General features: G+C 30.8%; 1 protein-coding gene and 1 long non-coding RNA gene across 2 annotated transcripts; one reads left to right on the top strand and one right to left on the bottom strand.

Moving 5' to 3' along the window:
• Nucleotides 1-2,242: 2,242 nt before the first annotated feature.
• LOC135791777 (uncharacterized) lies at nt 2,243-4,439 on the bottom strand. The gene is made up of 2 exons (XR_010548118.1): nt 2,938-4,439; nt 2,243-2,883 (listed from the first exon to the last, which is right to left on the bottom strand). It is a non-coding gene; the product is annotated as an uncharacterized lncRNA (long non-coding RNA).
• Nucleotides 4,440-4,747: 308 nt separating this feature from the next.
• On the top strand, nt 4,748-23,575 carry LOC135791776 (ATP-binding cassette sub-family G member 1). The gene is made up of 10 exons (XM_065302305.1): nt 4,748-4,901; nt 10,858-11,681; nt 19,127-19,244; nt 20,586-20,924; nt 21,100-21,338; nt 21,399-21,664; nt 21,733-21,901; nt 22,168-22,268; nt 22,326-22,478; nt 22,551-23,575. Exons 2-10 carry the CDS (start codon nt 11,411-11,413, stop codon nt 22,893-22,895), a joined length of 2,001 nt encoding a protein of 666 aa, XP_065158377.1. The 5' UTR covers nt 4,748-4,901; nt 10,858-11,410; the 3' UTR covers nt 22,896-23,575.
• The last annotated feature ends 808 nt before the right edge of the window (nt 23,576-24,383 follow it).

Genomic DNA, 24,383 nt, shown 5'->3' with positions numbered 1-24,383 from the left:
TTTAGTCATGAGATTTATAAAGAAGTAGTGTAGAGTGTTTAACAACGTTTAGCCACGTGATGCTTACGCTATTTTTTCTACTTCCACTCTATTTCCACGTTGAGATTTTTGTTCTTGAACTTTTGAATCTTAAATTCCTGAAATTTGCTTGTATACTACTGGGAAATGTAAAGCAAGCTTCACTCCGTGTCTAAAGTTCGTGACTAAAGTACTTCAGTTGATTAGTACTATTTTTAGTATCCCAAAATCGTGAAAAACCCGACGCTTTAAAAGTGGAAGTAAAAAATCTTTTTCTATTAAAATAATAAAAAAAAGGATTTTTAAACTTTGTGTTTTAGACATTATGGCTTGCTTTTGTTATCAACGCACAATATGTAATTGATGAAGGTAAATCTATGGTTTCCAATTGTGTGGAAGCCACGACTGTTTCATTAAGCATGTGTGGTTTTATTTCGGAAAACTGGAAAACTAATTTGAGTCATCTGACACAATGTGCTGTTATCCACATGCCGGAATTTACAGCAGCGAATTTTTATAGCGTTAACTTTGCAGCTATTTTTACAATTTTTAACATGATGACTGGGTATATTGTGGTTGTGGTTCAGTTTTCTGATAATAACTTACCCTAAATCATTTTTTGTTTTTTTTTTCTGCAAAATAGAAATGATAATCTTTTAGGATTGTAAGGCAAATAAAACTTGTTTTGAGTGTGGCGTATTCTTTATTGATGACTGATATAAAATTACACGTTTTTCATGCTAGAGATAATAAATATCTGTTATAATGCACTTGGAATTATAGAACTATATTTGTATTATGCAAAAATAACACTATCTACTCATAAAACCTGTGATTTACCAAACATGTTATGATTTGTATAATAAAGGAGTGTAGATGAAATAATTATTCAATTTTCCTTGTTTATTTAATTTTTAAACTTAATTGTATAGAGAATATCCCGTAGATTAAGAATCTTCAATCCGTTTCTCCCTATCACTTTTAGTTTCCATGATAATCACAATTAAAATATCAAGAAAATTGCAAACATTCTGTTACCAATTTCAACATTTTATTCATTATTAATTTACCTTTTTTTGTTCATTAGAAGATTGTAAAACAACTACGATATATCCAATAATAATATTAAACATTGTGAATATTGTTGCATGATTAACACTATACAAATTAGCAGCTGTGAATTCAGGCACGTTTAAACTAGCACATTGCACAAAATGCTCCAGATATTTACTTATTTTATCCGGAATAACATCTGATAAACTTATAGCAATTGTTAAAGCTTCAACACAATTAGTAACCAATAATTTCCCTTCGTTAATTACACCCTGAGCATTAACGATAAAAACAAGCCACATTACTAAATCAGCCGCAACTTCAACCATTGTGACATAAATTGATCTTGATTCCATTCCTGTTGTAACCAAGCGTAGGACAAGTTCTAAAATCTCAAGTATAAAAGTCAAATTTGCGAGTAAAATTGTTATTCCATAGAGTTTGTTAAAGATGTGAATAATGCGGACAATTCTAGTATGTACTTCAATTAAATCAAGAACATTCTGAGCGTCCCCAAGACGCCATTTTCTTGAATTTAAACTTTGATTAGGTTCATTTACAATTGCTTTTTGATATATTTCCAGTAATAATTTATTTACAATTTTCATACGCATTTGTAAATCGTTAAGTATTCTGTGTACCACTATTATTTCCATATCTGAAGTGTAATCCAACAAGACAAATATTATAGTATTTATAGTTATATAAGAATTATTAGAAGTTATTGCGTTACGAAATGTAACAAAAACCAAATAAAATGTATGAAAAATAAAAAATTTCAGTAGCTGAACAGAGAATTTTTGTTTTTTTAGTTGTAAAATATTATCTATTTCACCAAAAGCAATTTTCATGTGCCTATAATGTTTTATAAATATAAAATTTTTAAAACTCAGTGGTATTATGTAAAACAACCATGAACAAGTGTCTATTAGGATACCAAATACAGCAAAAGAAAATTCACGTCCAGAGGATTTAAAATTTGCCAAATCTTGCATACTGAGAATCATAATAGATGCAAAATTTCCAGTTGTTATTAAAATATATACAATTGGTATAATTTTGTGATAAATTGCACTTTTAGTGTTTGATGTTTTAGGTAATATTCCAATTATTTCAGCGGTTTTAAAAAATATGTCGTTCATGTTGAAGTTTTCGATAAAATCTGCTGATATTTGTTTGAATTTTCACTATATTTATATTAAAAATTAACTGGAACGACATACAAATTATATATAATTAAAATATTATAATGAAAGCTGATAAAGTGTCATATTCGGATTTCAATAGCATAATAATAGTATAAAGTTTGATTTAATTGAATATTTAATAATAAAATATTAAGTATCAAATGGCTAAACGTGAGTTTTTGTCCCTAGATTGATAAAGTACTTTAGTCACGTCTTTGGTCGTCCATACCACTTTTTACGTTTTAAAACCGCAGAAAAAAGTGGCGATTTAAAAGTGAAAGTAGAAAAACATTTTAATTTTATGTTTTACGTCAACTTTAGATAAAACAAGAATTTAACTGCAACTATCTTTAGAAAACTGCACAACAACCACAATATACCCAGTCATCATATTAAAAATCGTAAAAATTGCACCAAAATTAACATCGTAAAAGTTAGCGGCTGTAAACTCGGGTCTTTGCAAAATAACACACTGTGTAAAATGACTCATAAGCATCTTCCATTCTTCCGACGAATAACTAAACACACTTAACGACGCAGTGATTGCTTGCATGCAATTAGCCACCATCATTTTTCCTTGATTTATTATCGCTTGTGAGATAAACACAAATCCAATCCAAAGCACCTAAAAATACAAAAATTAAAAAAAAACATTCACTTTTTTATAAACACAACATACCATACTAAATGCAGCATAAAAGAAATCAAAAATAATAGCGTAAATATCATGTGGTTCCTTCGAAACCACACGTGATACCACCGATAAAAAGTCGATGACATATGTAAAGTTGAGGATTAAAATACGCGTGCCATAGAGTCTATTGAAGATGTGAATGATTTTTATAATTTTCGTATGTACTTCAATCAAGTCATAAACTTTACGCTCGTTTCTCAAGCGCTGATTTGTTTTGTTGATCGCTGAATTTACAATCATGCTGGTAATTATTCTGTTTAAATACTTTAAACGATTTCGCACGTCATTTAATATGTTGTAGGCAACTACAATGTCAATGACCGAAACATAGTCTAACCAAAACCCAAGTAAATAAAATATTATTGTAAAATCGTTTGATATAATCCGTGTGTATCTATAAATTTCATATGCAAAATAAAACGCATGAAATATTACATACTTCGTAATAATTCTCAATAATTTATTTGGTTTTGGCTGTAGAATATTATCAATTTCTCGAAAAGTTATCTTCATAATTTTGTATTGTTTGATATACAAAATGTGATTAATTAGTAATGCGGAGATTACGAAAATTCCAAATAAAACAAACGTTGTCATTGCTAGCATAATTCTTGAGAATTCACGTCCCGGTGGTGGAGAATTGATTGATTCATTGAGAGAAGCGATGACCCAATAGAAATATATTGCGCATATTAATAAAATGTAGAAAATGTAGAAACATCTGTGAAGGATTGGATGTTTATCACTAAAAGAACTCGGAATTATGCCAACAATTTCACCAGTTTTAATATATATGTTATTCATATTTTCTTTTCCAAAATTTCAATGCACATGACTCTAATAGTGCTCGCTTAATAGTCAAACTTTTATTAATACTTTGCCTAGCAAAATAAGTATATTTTAAAACTAAATATTTTATATAAACAATTTATCTACGTCAATTTGGTTCATAATAGATATATAATATTAGTTTCGATAATATCTAATTAATTTTTAATTTACAATATTGATTTTTAAGATATTTATTAGAGTTTTGTATCCCGCTTTGTACAGTATTTGTACAATCTGTGTTATTAGTCTAAATTATTTAGATAACTGCATGTAGGTCCCATTTTTTAAAGCACGCTCCAAAAAAATCAATTATTAATACCTAACAACAAGTAAATTGGTATAACGCAGATAAAAATAAACCAATTTGAAGAAAAATATTTATTTAATTCTAACAACCATTGAAAAAAAGTAAAAATACGCGCTTTGATTTTAGCGAAAGTATTTTTTTGGCAGAGCTTATTTCATTCATCTGTATATTGAGTTGCCTATAAACACATTCATGTAAAGCTTTTATTGAGCACATCTAGCAATACAATCTACTTTCTACAACTACGAGTTTATTGATCGACTGCGCCGGCACAATGTTTTAAACTTGCCTACATCATAAAGCAATGTTAGATTTAATATTATCAACTGTTATAACATTGAGCATGGAATAAAATTCTTTCCAGAGTGTCAGATGTATCTGAAATTTAATCAACAGACAAAGCTCATTCGCGAATTGATCTGTTGAACCCAACAAAAACGGCAAGAAAATTATGTCACGGTCTCGACGTCGGCATAAACTAATAACTCATTTACTTATCATTTGTCTTAATGATTTACACACTCATAGTGACATGAATCCTTATTTTAATATATTTACTGACATTATTTCAAAGTGCTAAAAGTTGAATGCGTTATCTGCGCATGTGCATCAAAGAGGGAATGACAGAGCTTTCAATTTCAACCCCTAAAATATTCTAACCCTATTATGAAGTACGAGTGAAAGCGGTTTTTAGGAAAAATGAAGTGATAAATATGAAATTGATACAAAAATTAATTCATTTGTGCAATTTCTAACACCATTCTTGGAAAACCAGGAAATCATTAAAGAATTTGTAAAATCTGAAACACATGTAAGTACTCACATGATATACGTGTCATAATATATACTACTAATGCATATTTTATTCATGTTAATCCATAAAAAGCACATAAAGCGTGCATGATGCATGTGTTACCATCACATCCTGTGTGCTGCACTCTCTCCGATATTGTCACATGTCGTGATTCCGGCAGTGTAACCTTTGAATTTGTTTCAAGCAATGCACGGATGACTAACACCGCACAAACTGATTCAATATGCGGACATATGTCGATGAATGTGTGTGTTATTAATAACTATTTTCCGGACTCGTGCAGTGGCGCACGTGTGCATCCAACTTATCTATCGGCCAGTTATGGCTTTGAACTGAGGCTGTCGTGGCGCGAGGTTCTGAATCGGAATTGCGTCGTTTTGCGAAGGAGAAGGACGTGACACAGCAAATCAGTACGCATCAGTGATTCACGGAGATACCAGACATGCTAAAAAACAGCTAGCAATTGTTTGACGTCTGTATACTTGGTTGCTGTTGTGGGAAATTGGAATATTAGAACGTGACATGAATGCATTTCGGAAATGGTGCTAAAACCGTCAAGTTACACCTACTTATTCATGTTTACAACAAAAGTTTGCAAAATCCTTCGAAACATTCGTAGACATCATTTCCATGACCTCTGACTAGAAATTCTCACTTAATTATAATTTGTTATCTGATACATCTAGCATTAGTAATTAATAAATTGATTAAGTGGTAGTTCAGCTATGTTAGATAAAAGTTATATTTATTAAAGTTAGACACGTGTCGCCAAACACGTAATTATTTATATTTTTCGAATTTTACGAATAGTTTATGAATGTGCGCAAATTATTTCGCAAGTAAACAAAAAACAAATCAAAATTTATTAAGATTGTCCATCAAAATAATTGATGACGTATTTGATTGAAAACACTACTAAATTATTCAACTTACTCAACAATGCAGCACATATTTACAATTTATTTGCAATGAATACGCACACGTAATTACAATCTGTTTACAACGTGTAAATCAGCTTAAATAAATTGACAATTGACCAGTAATTTATTTAAATTCAACATATTTGTCAAATTATAATTTGTTTATGAAAATGATGAAAGAAAAAAACTTCCACTACTGCGTCAAATTACTATCATGATCGTGACTTTCATTTCATTTCAGAATGAATGAAATTATTCACACTTTATTCATTGTAAAACTTAAAATCTTACAATTTAAGTCTTGTTAAGGTTATATTTCGAGGTATTTCGTAACATAACATTGCAATACGGGTTGCATACAATTGTAATGCATATTGCAACACACACCTAACCTAATCTTGACTTTAATCTTAATATGAAGTAAAAAATATAAGAATATATCATTTTTTATAATTTTGGCAAGTCATATCTTTCACAATATTTTATGAATGAGAATTATGGGTCAAGTTTATTCGAAACCGAAGCGTTCACTACACTTCTTAGTCCAGATGACTAATTAATATAAATTAAGAGACGCACAAATTCAAATTTAATACTTAATACTTAGTTTGGTAAAAGTTTAAAAGTTTACCACTTTAAACATAAACGTTAAAGGTTTAAAGTGTTGCAATACCAATCAAAAGTTTAAAGTATACAACCATCAATCGTCGTTAAACTACATTAAGTTTAAGTAAACTTAAAATCTTTGATCGCTATCATGAATCAATTCCACAATCGCAGTTTATTTATATTTATAGCGTCACGATTTACGCGTAAATGAATCTCTTGTTTTATTTTTATTAATCACATTTAATAGAGGCGTGCTTTTTATTAGATTAATGTGTATCTAACAAAAATTTCGTAACTCTAAATTTAATTTATTTACTAGCTTAAACTTGAACGTTGGAACGAATACGTTCCACACGCTTGCACAATATACGTTTATGAATCAGAATCATTTGCGTTATTAGCGATTTTAACTGTGCCACAAGTGCACGAGTGCATCGCATGTCAAAGCAATTAATAATGAAATCGAGCGTGAACTTGATTTGCATTTATCTATTTTGTAAGTGATTTATTCACTTTTATTTCACCAATCAGGCAATTTGGAAGAATAAATTAATTACAAATTAGTGTAATAATATATTATTTTGGATCATAACTTATACTTTTATTTTTTTGATCAAATTAAAAATATCTAGTGGCTTAATTTATGCATTTGACAATTTAATTTGATTATTGTCCAACTTTTTACGTAAATAACATTGTAGTTATAAAATTAATTGACTTTTTAATTTGTAGTTTGTTAATTTTAATGATACCCAATAGAATATTGCATAATCCATGTTTAAAGTGATATTTTTAAACACGCAAAGTTGACTTTTCTAAATTTTTATCAAAATGGTAAAAAAGTTTAAAGTCACAAAGCAAAAAATAAAATTTATATAAAGTACCTAATTATATAACGTTAACTGACCCTACGTGGTTTAATTTTTAACTAAATTGTATTTTTACAATGTTGTAATAAAAAGTTATCTTAGACCACATCGGAAATTTAAAAAAACGTGTGCGTTGTGATCAAATTATTAAGTAACTTTGTTGTTTTCCTAAAAAATGAAGACTTAAAACATTTTACGTCTTATTTTATTGTAATTTCAATTTGTATAAACTGACAATTAAATTGATAAAATATTCCAGGGTATATGTTAATTTAATTTCGTGTAGCGCTTGATCCAGCACGAATAATGACCCTAAAAACCGGTCGACTTAAATTTTAACCATACCTTTATACACGTTTAAACCGAAACTTCTTGGCATGCGACATACCACGCAATACTCGAAGCGAACATGCACGTCATTAAAATAAAACCAAAAATTAGAAGTTGGAAATTTCCACGATTAATTTTTTAAACTTTGATCCGTGGAAATTTTGCGGTAGTCAATCATGAACGTGATAAAAGACACATTAGGCATTTAAAAATTTCAAAAAACTATTTTTTCAATATAAAAATACAAAAAAGAACTCGAGGCAGTAAAAACCCTAAAATAATTTTCTTTAAATGGTACTTTAATGTTTCTTGTTTAATTACATGGGTGTGTTATCCCAAAAAACAGGTAATTTATTTGTTTGATTGATTCTTGCAAAACTATTTATAACAACATGTTTCTTAAAACTAAAAAAAACAAACTTAAATTAACTAGTTTACTAGTAAACCAACGTAAATTATAAAACACGTTGAACAACTGTTACTACGAAGCAAGAAGAAAGCATTTCTCTTGCGTTTCTTGCATTTCTTGCATTATAAGAGTACTTGAACTTCTTCACAACTCTCTTCAATCTCGCACTCCGATTGGTTCTTCTCCATTCTCTTGCAACTGGTTTGCGGTTAGCAGGTTGCAATAATCTTGGTGTTCGAAACGCAAGAAATTTTGTTCTTAGTTCAATTTACTGAATCACTACCGAAACGCCAATTATAATTTAAATTTTAGCACTATAGTTGAGTCATGCCATGCGTGAAATGAACAATGCACTTGCAATTGTGCAATTTTTTGTAGTGAAAGAAGAAAGGAACTATGTACATACATAGTAAATTGCAGTTTGCACTTTTGTTTCACATTTCCGATGTTTAAACAGTGTATTTATCATTTCAACGAGTTGCTTTCTTTTATTGTGCATTGATGTGTCATACTTGTATTGCCAAAATGGCAATCATGATGTCATAATTTAATAAATTATTAGTGATTCAGTTAGAATAAATCGCATTGAATTTCAATGCCAACGGGTGAAATAGGCCAAACTGTTGGGCGTTATCACTGGTTGAGTTTTGCTTCTTTATTGATTTCTCATACTTACGTCAATTAAACGCGATTACCAAAAACTAGTTTGTACAAATATGTGTATAAACTTTTGTTATATTATTCCACTATGTTTACGTCTAGTTTGGACACTATTTGACTACTGATTTGACGAGTTATCAACAATATTCTATAATGTTCCATAAAATTCCTTGGCATAGTGTTTGATAACGTAATTATTAGTAGAAGTTGTAAAAATATTAAGTATGCGTCATCAAAACAATTTTTACTGATTAGCCATGAGGTAAGGTTATGTTATGTTAAAATGTTTATGTTTCAAAATAAAAATTTTGATTTTTTCAAATATTTTGTTTTGAAAAACTATTTTATTGATATTTCAAGTTTATTTTTTGATATTTTATCGTTTTGTGTGCCTTGACGACCTGGAAAGTGCACATAAAATTTCTTCTCTATGACTGTGGGTAACTGTGTTAACCGCTCGCCGTTTTACGTCGATCATAATTAAAACAATTTTTATGCACTGCAAACACATGCATTAAAGATCATGCATCATTAATGAATGCATACAGAAAACGAGAAATTATTACACCTTTACTTCAGTGTCTACCAACAATTCCTGCAATAAATCTTAAACGCAAACAACGCACAGTTTGCGAATCGCTGGCATATCTTTAATTTAAAGTTACATAGTGAGAGTATGCGTATGAATGTGCACATCGCCGTTAGTTCCAAGCGGGAAAACGGCAAAACGACAACTGCAGCATAATTTGTACAACAAGCACAATAAGAAGTAGGCAGTAGTGAACGGTCACCCCGCATGTCACACATTTGCCGTCTTATTATCGCCAATCGGCATTATACAACAACTTGCGATGCAATTATTAAAGCGCTCAATAAGATGAAGTCACGTTGCTTTGTTATACTCGCACTATTGATAATAAATGAATGTAAATATTCAGTTATTGCAACATCGGCACGTACGGCGCACAATCGAACTCATTAATTTGTTTATATTCTAGAGTTTAATAATGTGGGACACATTTTTAACGTTTTATTTATTTTTTACATTTTGCAGTTTATTTACGCTGTAAAAATAGAAATTCTAAAGGAAATAGAGTAACTTTAACTTAAGTTGTAATTACTTCTTATTTGCCGCTATAACATGTTTTCATGTTGATAATTTTCACCTAATAATATACAGACTTTGAAACATTTGCCTAAATTATGTGTTCCGGCAACTTTTGCGCGCATTAAATGAAAGTATTTGATACTAAATTAAAACGTAATTATTAAACCTGTTGAGTGGTCGCAAATTGTCATAAATTGCGATAATGATATAGAAGAAGTGCACATTTTTGTCGAAATTATGGTGATTAACGGGCAATAGCGACAAGTATGTTACGTAATAACTAGTTGCATTGTAGATTGCGCATCGTGATAATAACATACCGGTATGTGACTATTTTTGTGCAAATCATGATAAGATAAATACACATAATCATATTTTTACTATTGCTTGTGCATTACATTTATTTATTTAAACAATAGTAATCATTTAACAAGATAATGCACTAAACTTTCCACTTTAAACTTTTGTAGATATAATTGATTCGATTGATGATGCACAATGGAATCGTGAATCAATTTTTAACTGGTAATCAATAATAACTATTTGATAAGACGTGATAAACACGTTTATTTCTTTTTTATTTTTCGTTTTGTGTACACACGCGAGGAATGTAAGACAAAAACAATATAATAACATAATAATAAAATTAAATGTCTGCGATTCTTAAAATTCATTAATATGGCTTAAAAATTAATTTGAAAACTTTTCCACCCTTGATTTGTGATAGGAAAAGTTTTGTTTCGATCGTGGAATCATTAATTTTTTGTTATTGAATCATTTTGGGCGAATTTGGTTCATATTCATAAAAATATGCTAATATATTAATATTAACTTGTATTCGGTCAAGTTTTACGGTGTTAACAACCATAAAATGCGTTTTAAATCGTAACCTTGATTTAAAACATAAATTTTCATAATTTTTATCTCAGGAAAAATTAATTTTAAGATAATACTTTATTAGTTTAATTTAAAGTTTAAAATAATATTTTTTATGTTTGTACACACGTGTACTATTAAAATTATGCTAAAATAATGCATTTTATTGTAGGAACAAATTACTTCTCGCGTCTGACATCCGTCGAGTCTTCTGCCCGCACAATAAACGCACTTTTAAGTCGTGCGAATGACGCGCGCACGGTGCACATGCAGCTTAACATGCGCGTTTTCTCCGTCGGCGGCGGCGGCGTCACAATTATCCAAGTATAAAACAATTTAGTGCTTTAGACGTATGCATTCAGTCCCCGCGAGCTGAGCGCAATCACAATCCCGCCGCGCGCGCCGCCATCGCCACCGTTCGTCGAGGAAAGCGCGCCCGCATTCGCACGATCGCAGCGCGCCGAAGCGCTCGACTTAAACTTTTACTCAGCAAGTTCAATTTGACTCAATTCAAACTGTGCGCGTTAATAAAAAAGTGTTCAGATAATTGCGAACAATGGGAAAATTTGCTACTTGATTAACTATTTAATTGATTAATAAACTAATAACTACATCCGTTTGACACTTTAAACTTTATACAGTTCGAGTTGATTGTTTATATCAGTTGGTCTAAATACGCTTGCGTTTATAAATAACCCGCGTGTGGCTGCTATTTTCGCACGAAAATGACGACCAAGGAGGATTTTGTAAATAAAGGCGGCAGTCCGCTGAATTGCTGCCAGAGTAATGACTCGCTGACGTCGACGTCCACCGATCAAGACGACGCCATCAAAATCTGCGAGGCAATGAATAACTTTGTCATCTCGCCGAAGCGTAAACCATCGATGAATAACCGCATCAAGAAAACTTTCCCCAAGCGCCCGCCGGTGGATCTCAAGTTCGAAGACATCACCTACACTTCCACCGAGTGGAAGTTCAAGAAATGGATCACTAGAGGTGAGTTTTACAACGCCCGCTAGATGTCACTAGTTTTATTCGACATAATCATAACCTCAACGTTACACTATTATGAATTGTGTTAAAAATAATGTTACATTTGTTTAAATAGTTAATAATTATATACACAGCAGAAATGTGTTTGTTGAGTGATTAATTCGTAATAATCATCACGTGGAAAACATGTTATCGCGTATTATCGCGGTCTGCGCGCTTTGCAGTACGAAGTGTTTTTGTTGTTACCACGCATCGTGCATTATTCTCAATAATTTTACTCATAAACTCAGCGAGCAAACGGTTTTAACATGAGTTACTATAATTGCACACTGATAAGAACACTATTTTTATGGTTGAAATATACACGCCTTGGGTTGTGTTGCAGTAAAATAAAAAACTGACATTAGGAAAGGTGAAATAATTATTTGCCAAAAAATATTAGAATAATTATTGTTTTAAAAATTAATGGTGCGAATGCGTAATAATAATGCATTTTATTTTATTTTTGGTTTAAAAAATGACCCAGTTTTAAAATTGCAAATACATAATTTCATGTACGCTATAATGTTTCAAAATTTTATTTGCAAAAATAGAAATAATATGCAATTTAAAGTAATTTGGACAAATATATAAGTAACAACACTTGAAATATGCAATAAATTGCATTGTGTCAATTAACTTTAAAATTTATTTCAACACAAATGTTATTTATGGATCTAAATTTATAAATAGACAAATATATCCTTCTTAAAATTAGTATCAATTGATTCCTAGTTTTTTTTTTCTCGTCTCATTAATTCAGACATTTTTTTCATTTTTAAATTGTAAAACCAATATAAAGAAGCACATTGTCAAGATATTTTGCTTTCAATAATTTAAACTCTACTATTAATCAATACACGTTAACAAGGTTATCTTAAGAATGAATTTTGTTTTTTATATTTTTATTTTATTCATCCAACAATCTTTTCCTCATTCACTGCAGAACCATTCCGAAGAAAAAACTTGTTTCATTAGGAAATACTCCAATCAGTTAATTTATCAATTTATTGAACTAGGAACTAGCCAAAAGAAACGTTTTCCGCATTTGTCACAGTGGAATTGTATTAAAATATAAATTGGACTGATTGATTCTCATTTTTAAATTATTAGTATTATTAATCTAGCAGTCAACTCCAAAGTCCAAATAATTTAAAGTATAATTTTTGATAGGTTACAAATGGATGAAAGATAGAACTAATGAATTAATGGACGATACTAATTCGTAGTCAATGGTCGTAACATTGACATTCGATAAATGTCTAACAAAAAAACTGTTTACTTATCGGGTTTGACTGACCTGACTGAACTTAATTTCGATTAGTTTTATAGTTGCGAATATTTGCAAAGTCGTTAAACTAGTTTTGAATTCTTGGGCCCAAAATTTAGCCTATCAAAGTTTAGATATAAATCATTAACTAATCTTAACCTCATTTTTTATTAGTAGAAAATTTGACAGGTGTTAAATATATATTTTGAATAAAATTTAGGAGAAAATTGCAAAAAATTATGATAAAATAAATATGTTTTATTTTTTTCTTAGAATTTTGGTATTTTGATATTTTTTGTTGTTTAAAATTATATTCCTAGAAATATACATGAAAATTTAAGAGCATATTTATTTCGCTAAATATTTATGTAAAAATTACATAAAAGAAAAAATTGAAAAATTTACTATATTTAGCGAGAATTTTGGTAATTTTATACTTTTAATGTAAAAAATTATGTTCTTAAAAATATACATGAAAAACATAATACACTTCGACCTAAAACACACAAAATGCATAAATAAATTAAAAAGTAGAACAAACGTGTATCAAGGTTAAGCGTTTCCGATTCGGTTGCATCACTCTCGTTTTCGGGCATAATTCACAATGATTTCGGCTCCTAAAACATAAAAAATAAAAACGCTTGTACTTAGCTCGAAACGAGTTGCAACATTTGTTTGTTTCATAAAAAAAAATTCGTACATTGCACTCTGTAATAAACTATCTGTTTATGATGCGAAATATAGAATTAACGTCAACGAAACAAGGTTAAAACGTTTCTAAATCGCCAATCAACAAAACGAAATTAATTCGCAAAAACATATATTTACAAATATTTATAGTGTCGAGATCTTTTATTGTTCGTAGATGTAAGAGTCACATTATGCACATCGAGTACATTTGAATATCGAATATCTGAATAAGTGAATATTGATGAGTTGTTGATGACGATCGGATCTGATCGCGGTGTGCACAAACCGTATCGTGTTGCATTAAGCCGCCATTAGACGCGCGCACAAAAGCAAATGAATTATGCATCGTTCACCTACAATAATGCAAATCGTATTCCTCACACCGTGCGCCAAACAGTACATCAGAGCGGAGGAGGAATACGCAACGAAAGAGGAAGTTGAGCGCGTCGTGAGTGTCATGAATGATGTCCATCATCACAGCGGCGCCGACACGCCGGACAAATTTAATAGAGGCACGTTTCAGACTTGTTTAACTATGCGTAAATATGCCTAAACAAAATTTGGTAATCGAAAATATTATAATTAATTCTCAGTGGGAGGTAATCGTGGATAAAGCGCAGTATTCAACGCAAAGATTATGTCATGAATGTTGGTGAGGTAGTATAATTTATTGCTATCTAGAACAATTCATAACAAGTGACTTTCACTCAAGGTTATAAGAGAACAACACAATAACAAACAATCCACGTGTCTTAAGCATGTGACTTGCAGAATTCTCGTTAACAATTAATTTATTTCTTAAGATCTGATGTAATAACTGTTTCAACTTCATATCTTTGTATTAAAATCTCATAAATTAAGTTAAATGATAGTTTATTTATAATAAAGAACTTACTGTGCATTTTTTGCATTGTTTTGCGTTAATTTTTGAGACATTTTACAATCTTATACAATACAACAAACAATACAATTACTAATTGTTATTCTGAGAAGTTATTTAGTTAAAATTATTTCTTACTTTTTAGTTATATAAATTTTTTCATTATTATCTTAATTTTGCAAATAATAAACGATTATTTTCAAAATGCAATTTATATTACATTAGATTGCTGCGTGGATCATGATGCGTTGTGATTGGAACTGACACCGGAAGTGAAAGTAATACTATGCTTTCTTTTAGTGAACGATTACAAAAATTTGCGTTTTTTTTATTATAAAACTCACCAGACTAATATTGCAACATAGATAACATTTATGATAAAATATATTAAGTATAATTTTATGCTCTAGACGTTTGTTTACAATTTTTAATTTCTAACAGGTTTAAGTTCAAAACAAGGAAATTCTGATTAAACACGTTTGCATTCAGGTACAATAAATTAGAAGTCGTCTAGTGATGGGGATTTAAGTGAAAGTTGTTGTTTTTTATTATTAAAACATTCCATCTAAATTCTAAACACGAATCTTTCTCTCTCAAGGTTTTATCTTTTATATTCGTCTCATTGCGTTACATAAAACGGATGGAATATGTTTATGGTCAAAGTCAATTTCTAGCGCAGTATTATTCATAATTAATTTTAATTCATTCCAAAGAAAGTGAAATGCGAAATAAAAATATTAATATATTATCATATTACCTAATAAAATTTTGCAGTGTTTAAAGTTATACTTTTACACATTCGTGTTTAAAAATATTATTTTATACATTATGATTTTAAAATTGTGTTTCCTGCATGTTTAGTACGTTATAAAATCTTCTAACCATTGAAAGTTGTATTTAATCAGCAAACGGAAGTGATGATCACGTCGAATGAATACATCATCCATCTTTAAACACTCACCATTGCGTGAAAATGCCAACAACCAAGTGTGTTTTGACGCTGTGTTTGGTGCAAACTGCAATCTCGTTGACTCTCGTCCTCTCGATCGAGGATGCTTCTGATAATAGCCATTGTGCAAACGAAGCCGAACAAAAACAGCGCACGCGGAAAAACTAAATTGCATAATATCCTTGTATCCCGCATCACATCGAGTGCGTTTTCAAACGTTAAACATTACCAAACACTTGACGCTGATGATAAACGTTTGAAAATGCATTCGATGATCACAAAAACACTCAGATAAATCATAATCATAAGTATTTGCTAATTTTGAAATCCTGCAAAAATATTGACTGATCATTACAAAGAAAAACATTTTTCTTACTCAAATTGGATTTTCATTTGGTGGTAATTAATCGAAAGCCAAGTTAATTTTGCAAATTCCAGTTGTAAGAAAACATCGCTTTCACTCGCTCGTCGCTTGTTAACGATTTGCTCATTACCAGTAATTACTATCAGTGCAAAACACTCGCGGGCTAGTTCACCAATGCGATGACCTATGATAACAACATTGTTTAAATTTTTGGCACACGTGTGTGCCAAATTGATATTAAATATTACGCAATTCATAAATATATACCAAAAATATTTTGATTTATTCAAAATTTTACACACTAGTGCGCAAAAGTACGATTTTTTGCATTCCTATCCCCAAAATACCTAATTTTAATAATTTCACATCTAAGCTTATAAATATCTTAATCAATCAATTTAAATTTTTATAACCTATGATTATAATAATAATAATAAACTAGTTTCGGCCAAAAAACGATCAGTCAATAAAGTTACCTAATATTCAGCGTTAGCAATCACCTCATATCTGACATTAAACGTGTACGAACTATCCAATCGATTTTTTAGGCACTATAAATTCATTTAGCGTATACCGTCTACAAAATCGATTTGAATGTCAAGGTTACACAGCGTTTTGTCGTGAATGTGTAACGATTTGAACCACGTTGACAAAGCCGCTGCATATCGATTGATTTCAGCGGAAACGCCGATGGATCATTCGCTCATTTACTATATGAGTAAGATTAATGCATTCTACAAGTTGTCATTTCATAATGATTCATTAACTTATTTCTGATTGTCTGCGAATCGATTTTACTTGTGCGGAATTAATTTAATCGACCTATTACGATTACGATTATTTGAATGTCAATTATTATTTAAATTCATATCCTTTGGAGTAATAATATTTACGTATAGTTATGTTTTAATTTAAGCATTTTGCTTTTTTATAGTTTTAAATTGCATAATTCGTAACAATTAATAGTGTGATTGCGTTAAGAGCATCTATTTGAGGCTAGACGTATTATTAAAATTGTTTTTCTGTGATTTTACGCAAATAACAACATTTGTGGTTCAGATTTTCGTGTCAAAAGTTAAATTTCATATACTAATTCCTAAAAATAATACCTTTAAATTGCACATGCAGAAAAAAACAGCAAAAACAAACAATTTAGCCAAAAATAACCTAAAAATGTATATATTTGGTTATATTAAAGCAATATTTTATGCACAATTACAAAATATTGTTTATTTTAGTAATTTATAAGAGAAACAATCAAAAACAATTGTTGTAAACTAAAATTTGCCAACAAATTCTTATTTTGCACACTTAATATCCAATATTAAACGCATTCTTAGTTTTATTACGAGTAAATAATTACAGGTCTGAGTACATGCTGTAAAAACGCTATATTATAAATGCACGTCGAATGAATATCGATTGAATATTTATCGGTTTTTATTGTTCGCTTGTGCCAGTTACCCTTGCACTTGCATTAACAAAGTGCAAGTGCCCGCGTACTCTCCATACAATCGCCTCAATAAAAGTTAAATGTTAACTATATTTTTATCCGTATGTATACGTGCGAGTTCGATTGACCGCTTCTGTGCTTAGCAAATAAGTAATTGGTTTTTTTACGAGCCACAAACGGTTGACCCATGCGAGAGAATGACGCGGTTGACAGACATTTTGTAGGATGGGCACGCCATTAACCGCACAATAACAATAACACTGTAACAAACAATGCAAAATGCTACCTACAATGCAATATTTTAATATGGAAGTTAGGTGTGAGCACAAACAATGCATCTGTCAACAATTGGTGCTATAAATTAATGAAACAATGACAAATCGAAACGTTTTTAAATTTTTAATTTTGGATTGGGAATTTTTTTTAATTAAAGTTTTTATTGTTACATTTTTAAATTTAACAGAAATTATTTTGTAATAATGAGTGAATTTACATTATATAATTTGATTGTAAATCATTATTCGCAATTATGCTATTGAAGTAGCAGGTTTTTATGTTAAAAATTATTAATTTTGTTCAAATGATTTGTTACCAACTAATAACTCCTACCTCAATAATTTAAGCATTGCTTTTTTTATTACAAATGATTAAGCATTCAAAATTTATTGATGAATTTTTTTAATTTCCGTTAGTTAATTATTAAAACCAGTTTAAACTGCTTTAATTAATATTAATACCAAATAAAAACGACATTTAATTCTCAGATTCTAAACGAGATTTTAGCCGATATACGTGTACAAATCATCATCAGATATGCAATTAATTAATTTGTTTGTTTCAAGTCAAAATTCAAAATAACTTGTAAATTGTAAATAAAAACTTACTTTAATTAAATATCAACAATAATATTTGGATAAATATATAAATCTTATGATTATTATAAATAACATGAAAAATAAAAAGATTTTTGCGTCAAAGGATCGCACTCAGGACTTATACCGCAACTCAAACTTATATTTCGTTTAATATTGCAAGAAAACCGTCTACGTCAATAAAATACTGACGAATAATACTGAATAAATATTAACGACCAGGAACAAACTATCTAATGAGAATTAATGATTTTATTGGACAATACTCTATCTGTTAAAATTTTTTTGCAAGCAAAAAGTTTATTAAACTACGTCAATCGAAATTATATAACCTTAAAATGTAATTATTGTATTATCACTTTTTAGTGTTACAATAAATGTTATAAAACATAAGTACTCATCATCATTAGTATTTATCATAGCAAATGATACCAAAAAAAACAGCAAAAACATTGCAGAAGTCGCGAAAAAAGTTCTAATTTTTCTTGATTTATCAACCATGACATCCATAACGACCTTCAACTAAACCCAAATTAAGATAGGTACTAATCAACTACGCAGAATAATACTTTTTATATTAATTTGTGTCTATTGCATTTTTTTCTCGCAATAAAGTGTAATAAAACGTAGTTAATCAAACAATTTTCGATCCGGTGATTCAGTGAGTTACAAGTGGAATGTTATGGTTTATGCTTTAATGTGAATCGAATGCGTTTATAATTTTGATGCGGATTGGCGCAATGACATTCACATTTTGTGGTTTCGGTGATTGTAAATCAGAAAAACAGGAAACAATCATAAAAATCGGTGTTTTTCTCTCGAAACAACCAAAAAATGGCATTGCAATTGTAATGATTGTGGTTTATAGCATGACGACACTTCAGATTACATTATTATTGTTTGTATTAATTGATTTTGTATTGTTTTGCAGAGGATAAAGAAATTCTACATCGAGTGTCCGGCGAATTTAAATCTGGCGAGCTGACAGCGATTATGGGTCCTTCAGGAGCTGGCAAATCCACATTACTTAACGGATTAGCTGGATATATGTAAGTTTAAACTTTCTTTCAAATTAATTTAATTAAATTAATAATATTATTACTGAAAATGTATATTAAAGACATGACTATGTCATAAAATCAATTTACGTAGACACACACGTGTAATTAATGTTTCAAAACCCGAAAACGCTTAAACTTAGCAATAAATCCTGAGTTGATTATGATTTGCAATGATTTGCATTCATATCGAGATGTAAAGATTTTTCCTCGTTTGCATAATCAGACATAATAACACAGCTGATTTTTAACGAGCGCTCGCGTGTGGAAAACACGCAAAATTCGATGAAATCACATTCGATTGTAAGTGCATCACAAATTATTCATTGTGCAATCAATGATTAATAACTATTTCTACTCATACACTAGAATAATTAATCATTGCAATAGATAAGTCAATATAGTGGATGTACATCTGCTGCTGTGAAGTTTTATATCAGCTATTAACTTATATTGCCGTAGGAATTTGATTTGTTTTGCGGTTTGGTCGATGATCGACTTAATAATGTTTAATTGAAACAACCTTGGTGTGATCATCATTTGTGATCATCAGCTTTACAGTGAATTAATTGGAATAAACATCCTAGTACAGTGCTTTTTAATCTTTTCAATGATGTTACTACAGTGATCTATTTTATTATTTCTCGTATGTATCAAGTATATATGATCTTTTTTAATTATGTAGAAAAGTTTATTCTTCTTTGAAATAAAAAAAAAATTGAAATTCTGACAGGTAATTCAAATATTCCTATTTTTTTAAGCATAAAACATGCCATAGAAAGCACCCTGTATTTATTGAAAAATTAAATCAAGGAGTTTTTTACATTGCATTATGGTTTAAAAGAAAAACAGTTCTTGTGAATACCCTTTTTACCTCTTTAACTTTCTTAGAATCTTTTTAATTGCGCAAGATTTTTTTTTTACAAAAATCCAAAACTCGTTTTAGAAAACATTCATCAGGAGATAGTTCCCATGGGACAATTTAAGAGTTCTTAGCACAGTTGTCGCTCATCAATCTTTTAGTAAATGCCTTAAAATGAACCTCAAAACTGCAATTTTTTCAAAATTTCAAGAACGTGGAATGGAAAACACTTTGTATCTCCTGAATTAATTTAGCTATTTGGGATTTGTCATCATTTTTTATTTACCCTAAGAAAACCAATACCACAACAAAAAATCCAATTATTTATTACAATATATAATAACTTATTAATAGTTTTTTTACGAGTTTACCGACCCACTTTACGTAAACAAGATAGAAAATTCCACTTGAATCATATCCAAGTTGCAAAAACTCATAAAACTAACACTTATTATTCTTAATCTTTATAGATTCAGAGGCTTCAAAGGAACTGTTCAATTCAACGACGAAGTACGCGATGAAAGTCCACGTTTCAACAAGCTCATCGCATACATTCCACAAGACGAAGAATTGCGACTACCACTTACAGTCATGGAAAACATGATGATTGCTGCCGATCTTAAGCTTGGTTACTCAGTAAGCACTGAATACAAAGTCAGTCAAGTAAAAGAAATCCTCGAGGTGTTAGGTCTACAACACACCCATCACACAATGACGGGCAGGTTGTCAGGTGGGCAGCGGAAACGTCTCGCCATTGCTCTGGAACTGCTTAGCAACCCGCCGATCATATTCTTAGATGAACCTACAACGTAAGCATCCGCTTTAAATTTTAAATCATCCTTCACTTTTTCCACTGATCATGACCTAGTGAACTAATATTGATAGTGTATATCAGTTCTTAGTCGAAGGTCATGTTACGAAGTAGAATTTCAGCAGCAGCCATCTTGAATTTTAATGGTTTAATCTATTTATTTGTTTGTTTAGTGGCCTGGACAGTTTATCATGCAGTCAATGCGTGACGTTGCTGAAAAAACTCGCACATGAAGGACGAACTGTGATATGCACGATTCATCAACCTTCTGCACTGCTCTTCGAGATGTTTGACCATCTTTATGTACTCTCAGCAGGCCAGTGCGTGTTTGATGGAAAAGTAGACGCACTCTTGCCACAACTGGAACAAATCGGACTCAATTGTCCTCCGTTTCATAATCCTGCTGATTTTTGTAAGTTTTGAACACTTTAAATAAATTTATATTTTATTGAATGATTGTTCTTGATTTAAGTGATGGAAGTAGCAATTGGTGAGCATGGTACAGATGTCGACGACCTCGCAGCGTTGCAACGTCGTTGTGGAGCTGAAAGAGCACGGCTAATCGCTGAAGCTCCACCGGAAGTACTGACTGAGAAGGAATTATACGCCCGGAAAGTGTCGCAAATGACACCGAGCATTGAAGACATCTCTAATTTTGCTGCCCCTAAACCTGCAAACAGTCTTATGCAGTTTCTACTGCTTTATAAGCGTAATTTAATGATTACTAAACGATGTTCTGTAAGTATTTCAAAACGGCGCCTCCACAATAATTTAAAAATGCTAATAATAACAAATTTTCTTCACAGAAATTATTCATTAATAGAATAGTGGCCCATATTGCCGTTGCTTTACTTTTTGGATACCTCTATAAGAATGTAGGCACATCAGCGTCAACGCTATTAGCCAACTATGTTTTTCTTTACGGATCGATGCTTCTTTTAGTTTATACCGGCCAAATGTCTGTTACACTTTCATGTAAGTATAAAAATAAATATTATGAATAAGTAATGCGTGACGCAGGCGCAGGAAGGTGACATTTAGTTTAAATATATTGCACACACGGTAAATTTTAATATATTAATTAATGCGCATCTGCACAAGGTGTGTTGTTGCATTACATTTCGTAATGCAATAAAACGTGCGAATAATTGTTGTTGTTTGGTTTTAATTGATCAATTATGATTAATTCACTGAGATATTAATGTTTTTGAATGCTTTAATTGAAATTTTATTTGTTTTAGTTCCTTTGGAGATTCAAGTGTTAAAAAGAGAACATTTCAATCGATGGTTTAGATTGGGCCCATATATGATATCAATACTATTAATAGAAATACCATTTCAGGTAAATTTTAATGATTTTATTGTGGTAGCAAGTTAAAAATGTTTATCAATTTTGTAGATTGCCTGCACGTGGATGTACATTGGTATATCTTACTACTTGACAGGACAATTAATGGATTATCGTGTTTATTTCTTTGTGATATTTTGCACATTGGGCACGATTTGTGCTCAATCATGGGGATATTTTATTGGAGCAAATTGTCCCATCAGCGTAAGTACTTTTTATAACTTTATATACTAAAAACGGTTTGTTTCATGTTTTGTTTTTACTTTATTTTTCCAGGTAGCAGTATTCGTCGGCCCAGTGTTAGCTTGCCTTTTCTCCGTGTTCGGTTTCTGTATCACATACATGGATACGCCGTACATGTTCCGATGGCTGTATACAATCAGTTACTTCCGGGCGAGTTTCCACGGCCTCACGTACGCCATCTACGGTCTTACGCGGCCGCTACTCGACTGCCCCGAAGAAATGATTTACTGCCACTATCAGGACCCAAAGAAGTTCCTTGATGAGTACGGTATCGATGGGCTTAACCTCTGGAGTAATATCTCGCTCATTGTCGGTATCACATTCATTTTACATGCTTCTACATATGTTTCACTATGGTGTAAACTCAATCGACGATAATCTAATCGTTTAATGTTATTTCTTTAATTATTTATTTTCCTCCGAAGGAAATTTCAATGCTAGTGAAAAACGCCGTACTTTACAACCAAGATTATGTATACCTACGATATAATCATCACAGAATATTTATTGAAACAAACTAGTGGATAGTTCAAATTCAAAACACATAAAATATTTGATTGTTATACGAAAAGGAGAAACCTAATGTATTTATTTCGATGAATAATACTTAATACGATTAGCATACGATTAACTTAATTTTTTAGTTGTCAAACTAAACTAAAGTAATTAAACGCGAATTACTCGCATCACTCTAAGAAAGTTGATAAATATAGTATTATCTAGTTGTAGTTAACTAATTATTTTTGTACTAATTGAACAAGGCGTTAAACGACCGAGTATACCAACTAAAAACTGGACAAAAGGGTTTTTGATTATATATAGGCAATGAAAAATAACAATAGCCAGTTTTGTGTAATTATTATTACTTTTAACAATATTTGTTTGTAACTGTAACTTCATAACCAAGTTTGGTGTTTGTTAATGCCAAAGACTTAGTCGTAGACGATTTGTGAGACACACTATAGTGGTATTAATACGTAATAATGCAATTTAAATTTATAAAGATACAAATTGTTGTTATTCCAAGTGCAAATAAAATATAAACAATAATTAAATAATTTACTTATATTTCACGTTTCATATTATTGTTTTATTGTTCAAAATTATGTTTAAAGGAAGCAATTAAAGCTATTCAAAAGTAATAACAGTGCGGTATAAATGTGTTGTGTTTGTTTGGTTGCCGATAGTCACGTAGTTGATTCAATTAATCATTGAAATGATTCAAATGTAAATTCATGATTCACGATATTATAACAAAGTTTGTAATCTCTACCAGCCGTATCGTTATCACACCGCGTGGTTTGACTTTGTCAAGATATGAACCACACATGTTCATCGCGCATCTACCAGGTGTTCATTTGCATTCGACTATTAACAAATTCAATAAAATCATAAATCCAGTCCAAATCACAACGGAAAAATTACTTTGTTTTAATAATCGATCAATATCACGAGTATTCTTAATAAAACAAAGAAAATTTTGTATCAAAATTTAAATGTAGAACAATTAAAAGCCTAAAATACACTCATTGAGTGACACACTTGAATTGCCTGAAGGCTTATTTATTGTGCTTCGATTAATGGGAAGTCGCACGATGTGACTTTTGAACTTCGTTTCAATGAAACAAAAATCGTGTGCGCTTGCGAGTTTGCGACGAGTGACATCGCCGGCATCGCGTTTTTTATTCCGCGCCCGCCGACATTCGCGCGTTCGTGTCATTGTTTTATTTAATATGCGCGTCGCATCGTCGGGCTGGTACCTTCGCCTCGGCCGGTGTGCGACCTTAACAATTGATCTAATCAATTAAACTATTAAGTAGTAAAGTTAAACATTCAATCAGCAACTGATGCACAACGGCATGCACG

The sequence above is a fragment of the Atheta coriaria genome, unplaced genomic scaffold (assembly GCF_025399875.1).
Source record: "Atheta coriaria isolate IRGN ID8LTWV9N9 unplaced genomic scaffold, Caltech_Dcor_3.1 hic_scaffold_5_pilon, whole genome shotgun sequence".
Lineage (NCBI taxonomy): Eukaryota > Metazoa > Arthropoda > Insecta > Coleoptera > Staphylinidae > Dalotia > Dalotia coriaria.
Note: the sequence above shows the minus strand (reverse complement) of the source record. Positions and strands in the feature narration are given on the sequence as shown.

Excerpts from the sequence above, each read along its gene's own strand:
- LOC135791776 (XM_065302305.1), top strand. The coding sequence starts at position 11,411 with ATGACGACCAAGGAGGATTTTGTAAATAAAGGCGGCAGTCCGCTGAAT. Across the intron at positions 20,925-21,099 it reads TTCTTAGATGAACCTACAAC|TGGCCTGGACAGTTTATCAT; the intron begins GTAAGCATCCGC and ends TTGTTTGTTTAG. Across the intron at positions 22,269-22,325 it reads TAATAGAAATACCATTTCAG|ATTGCCTGCACGTGGATGTA; the intron begins GTAAATTTTAAT and ends TCAATTTTGTAG.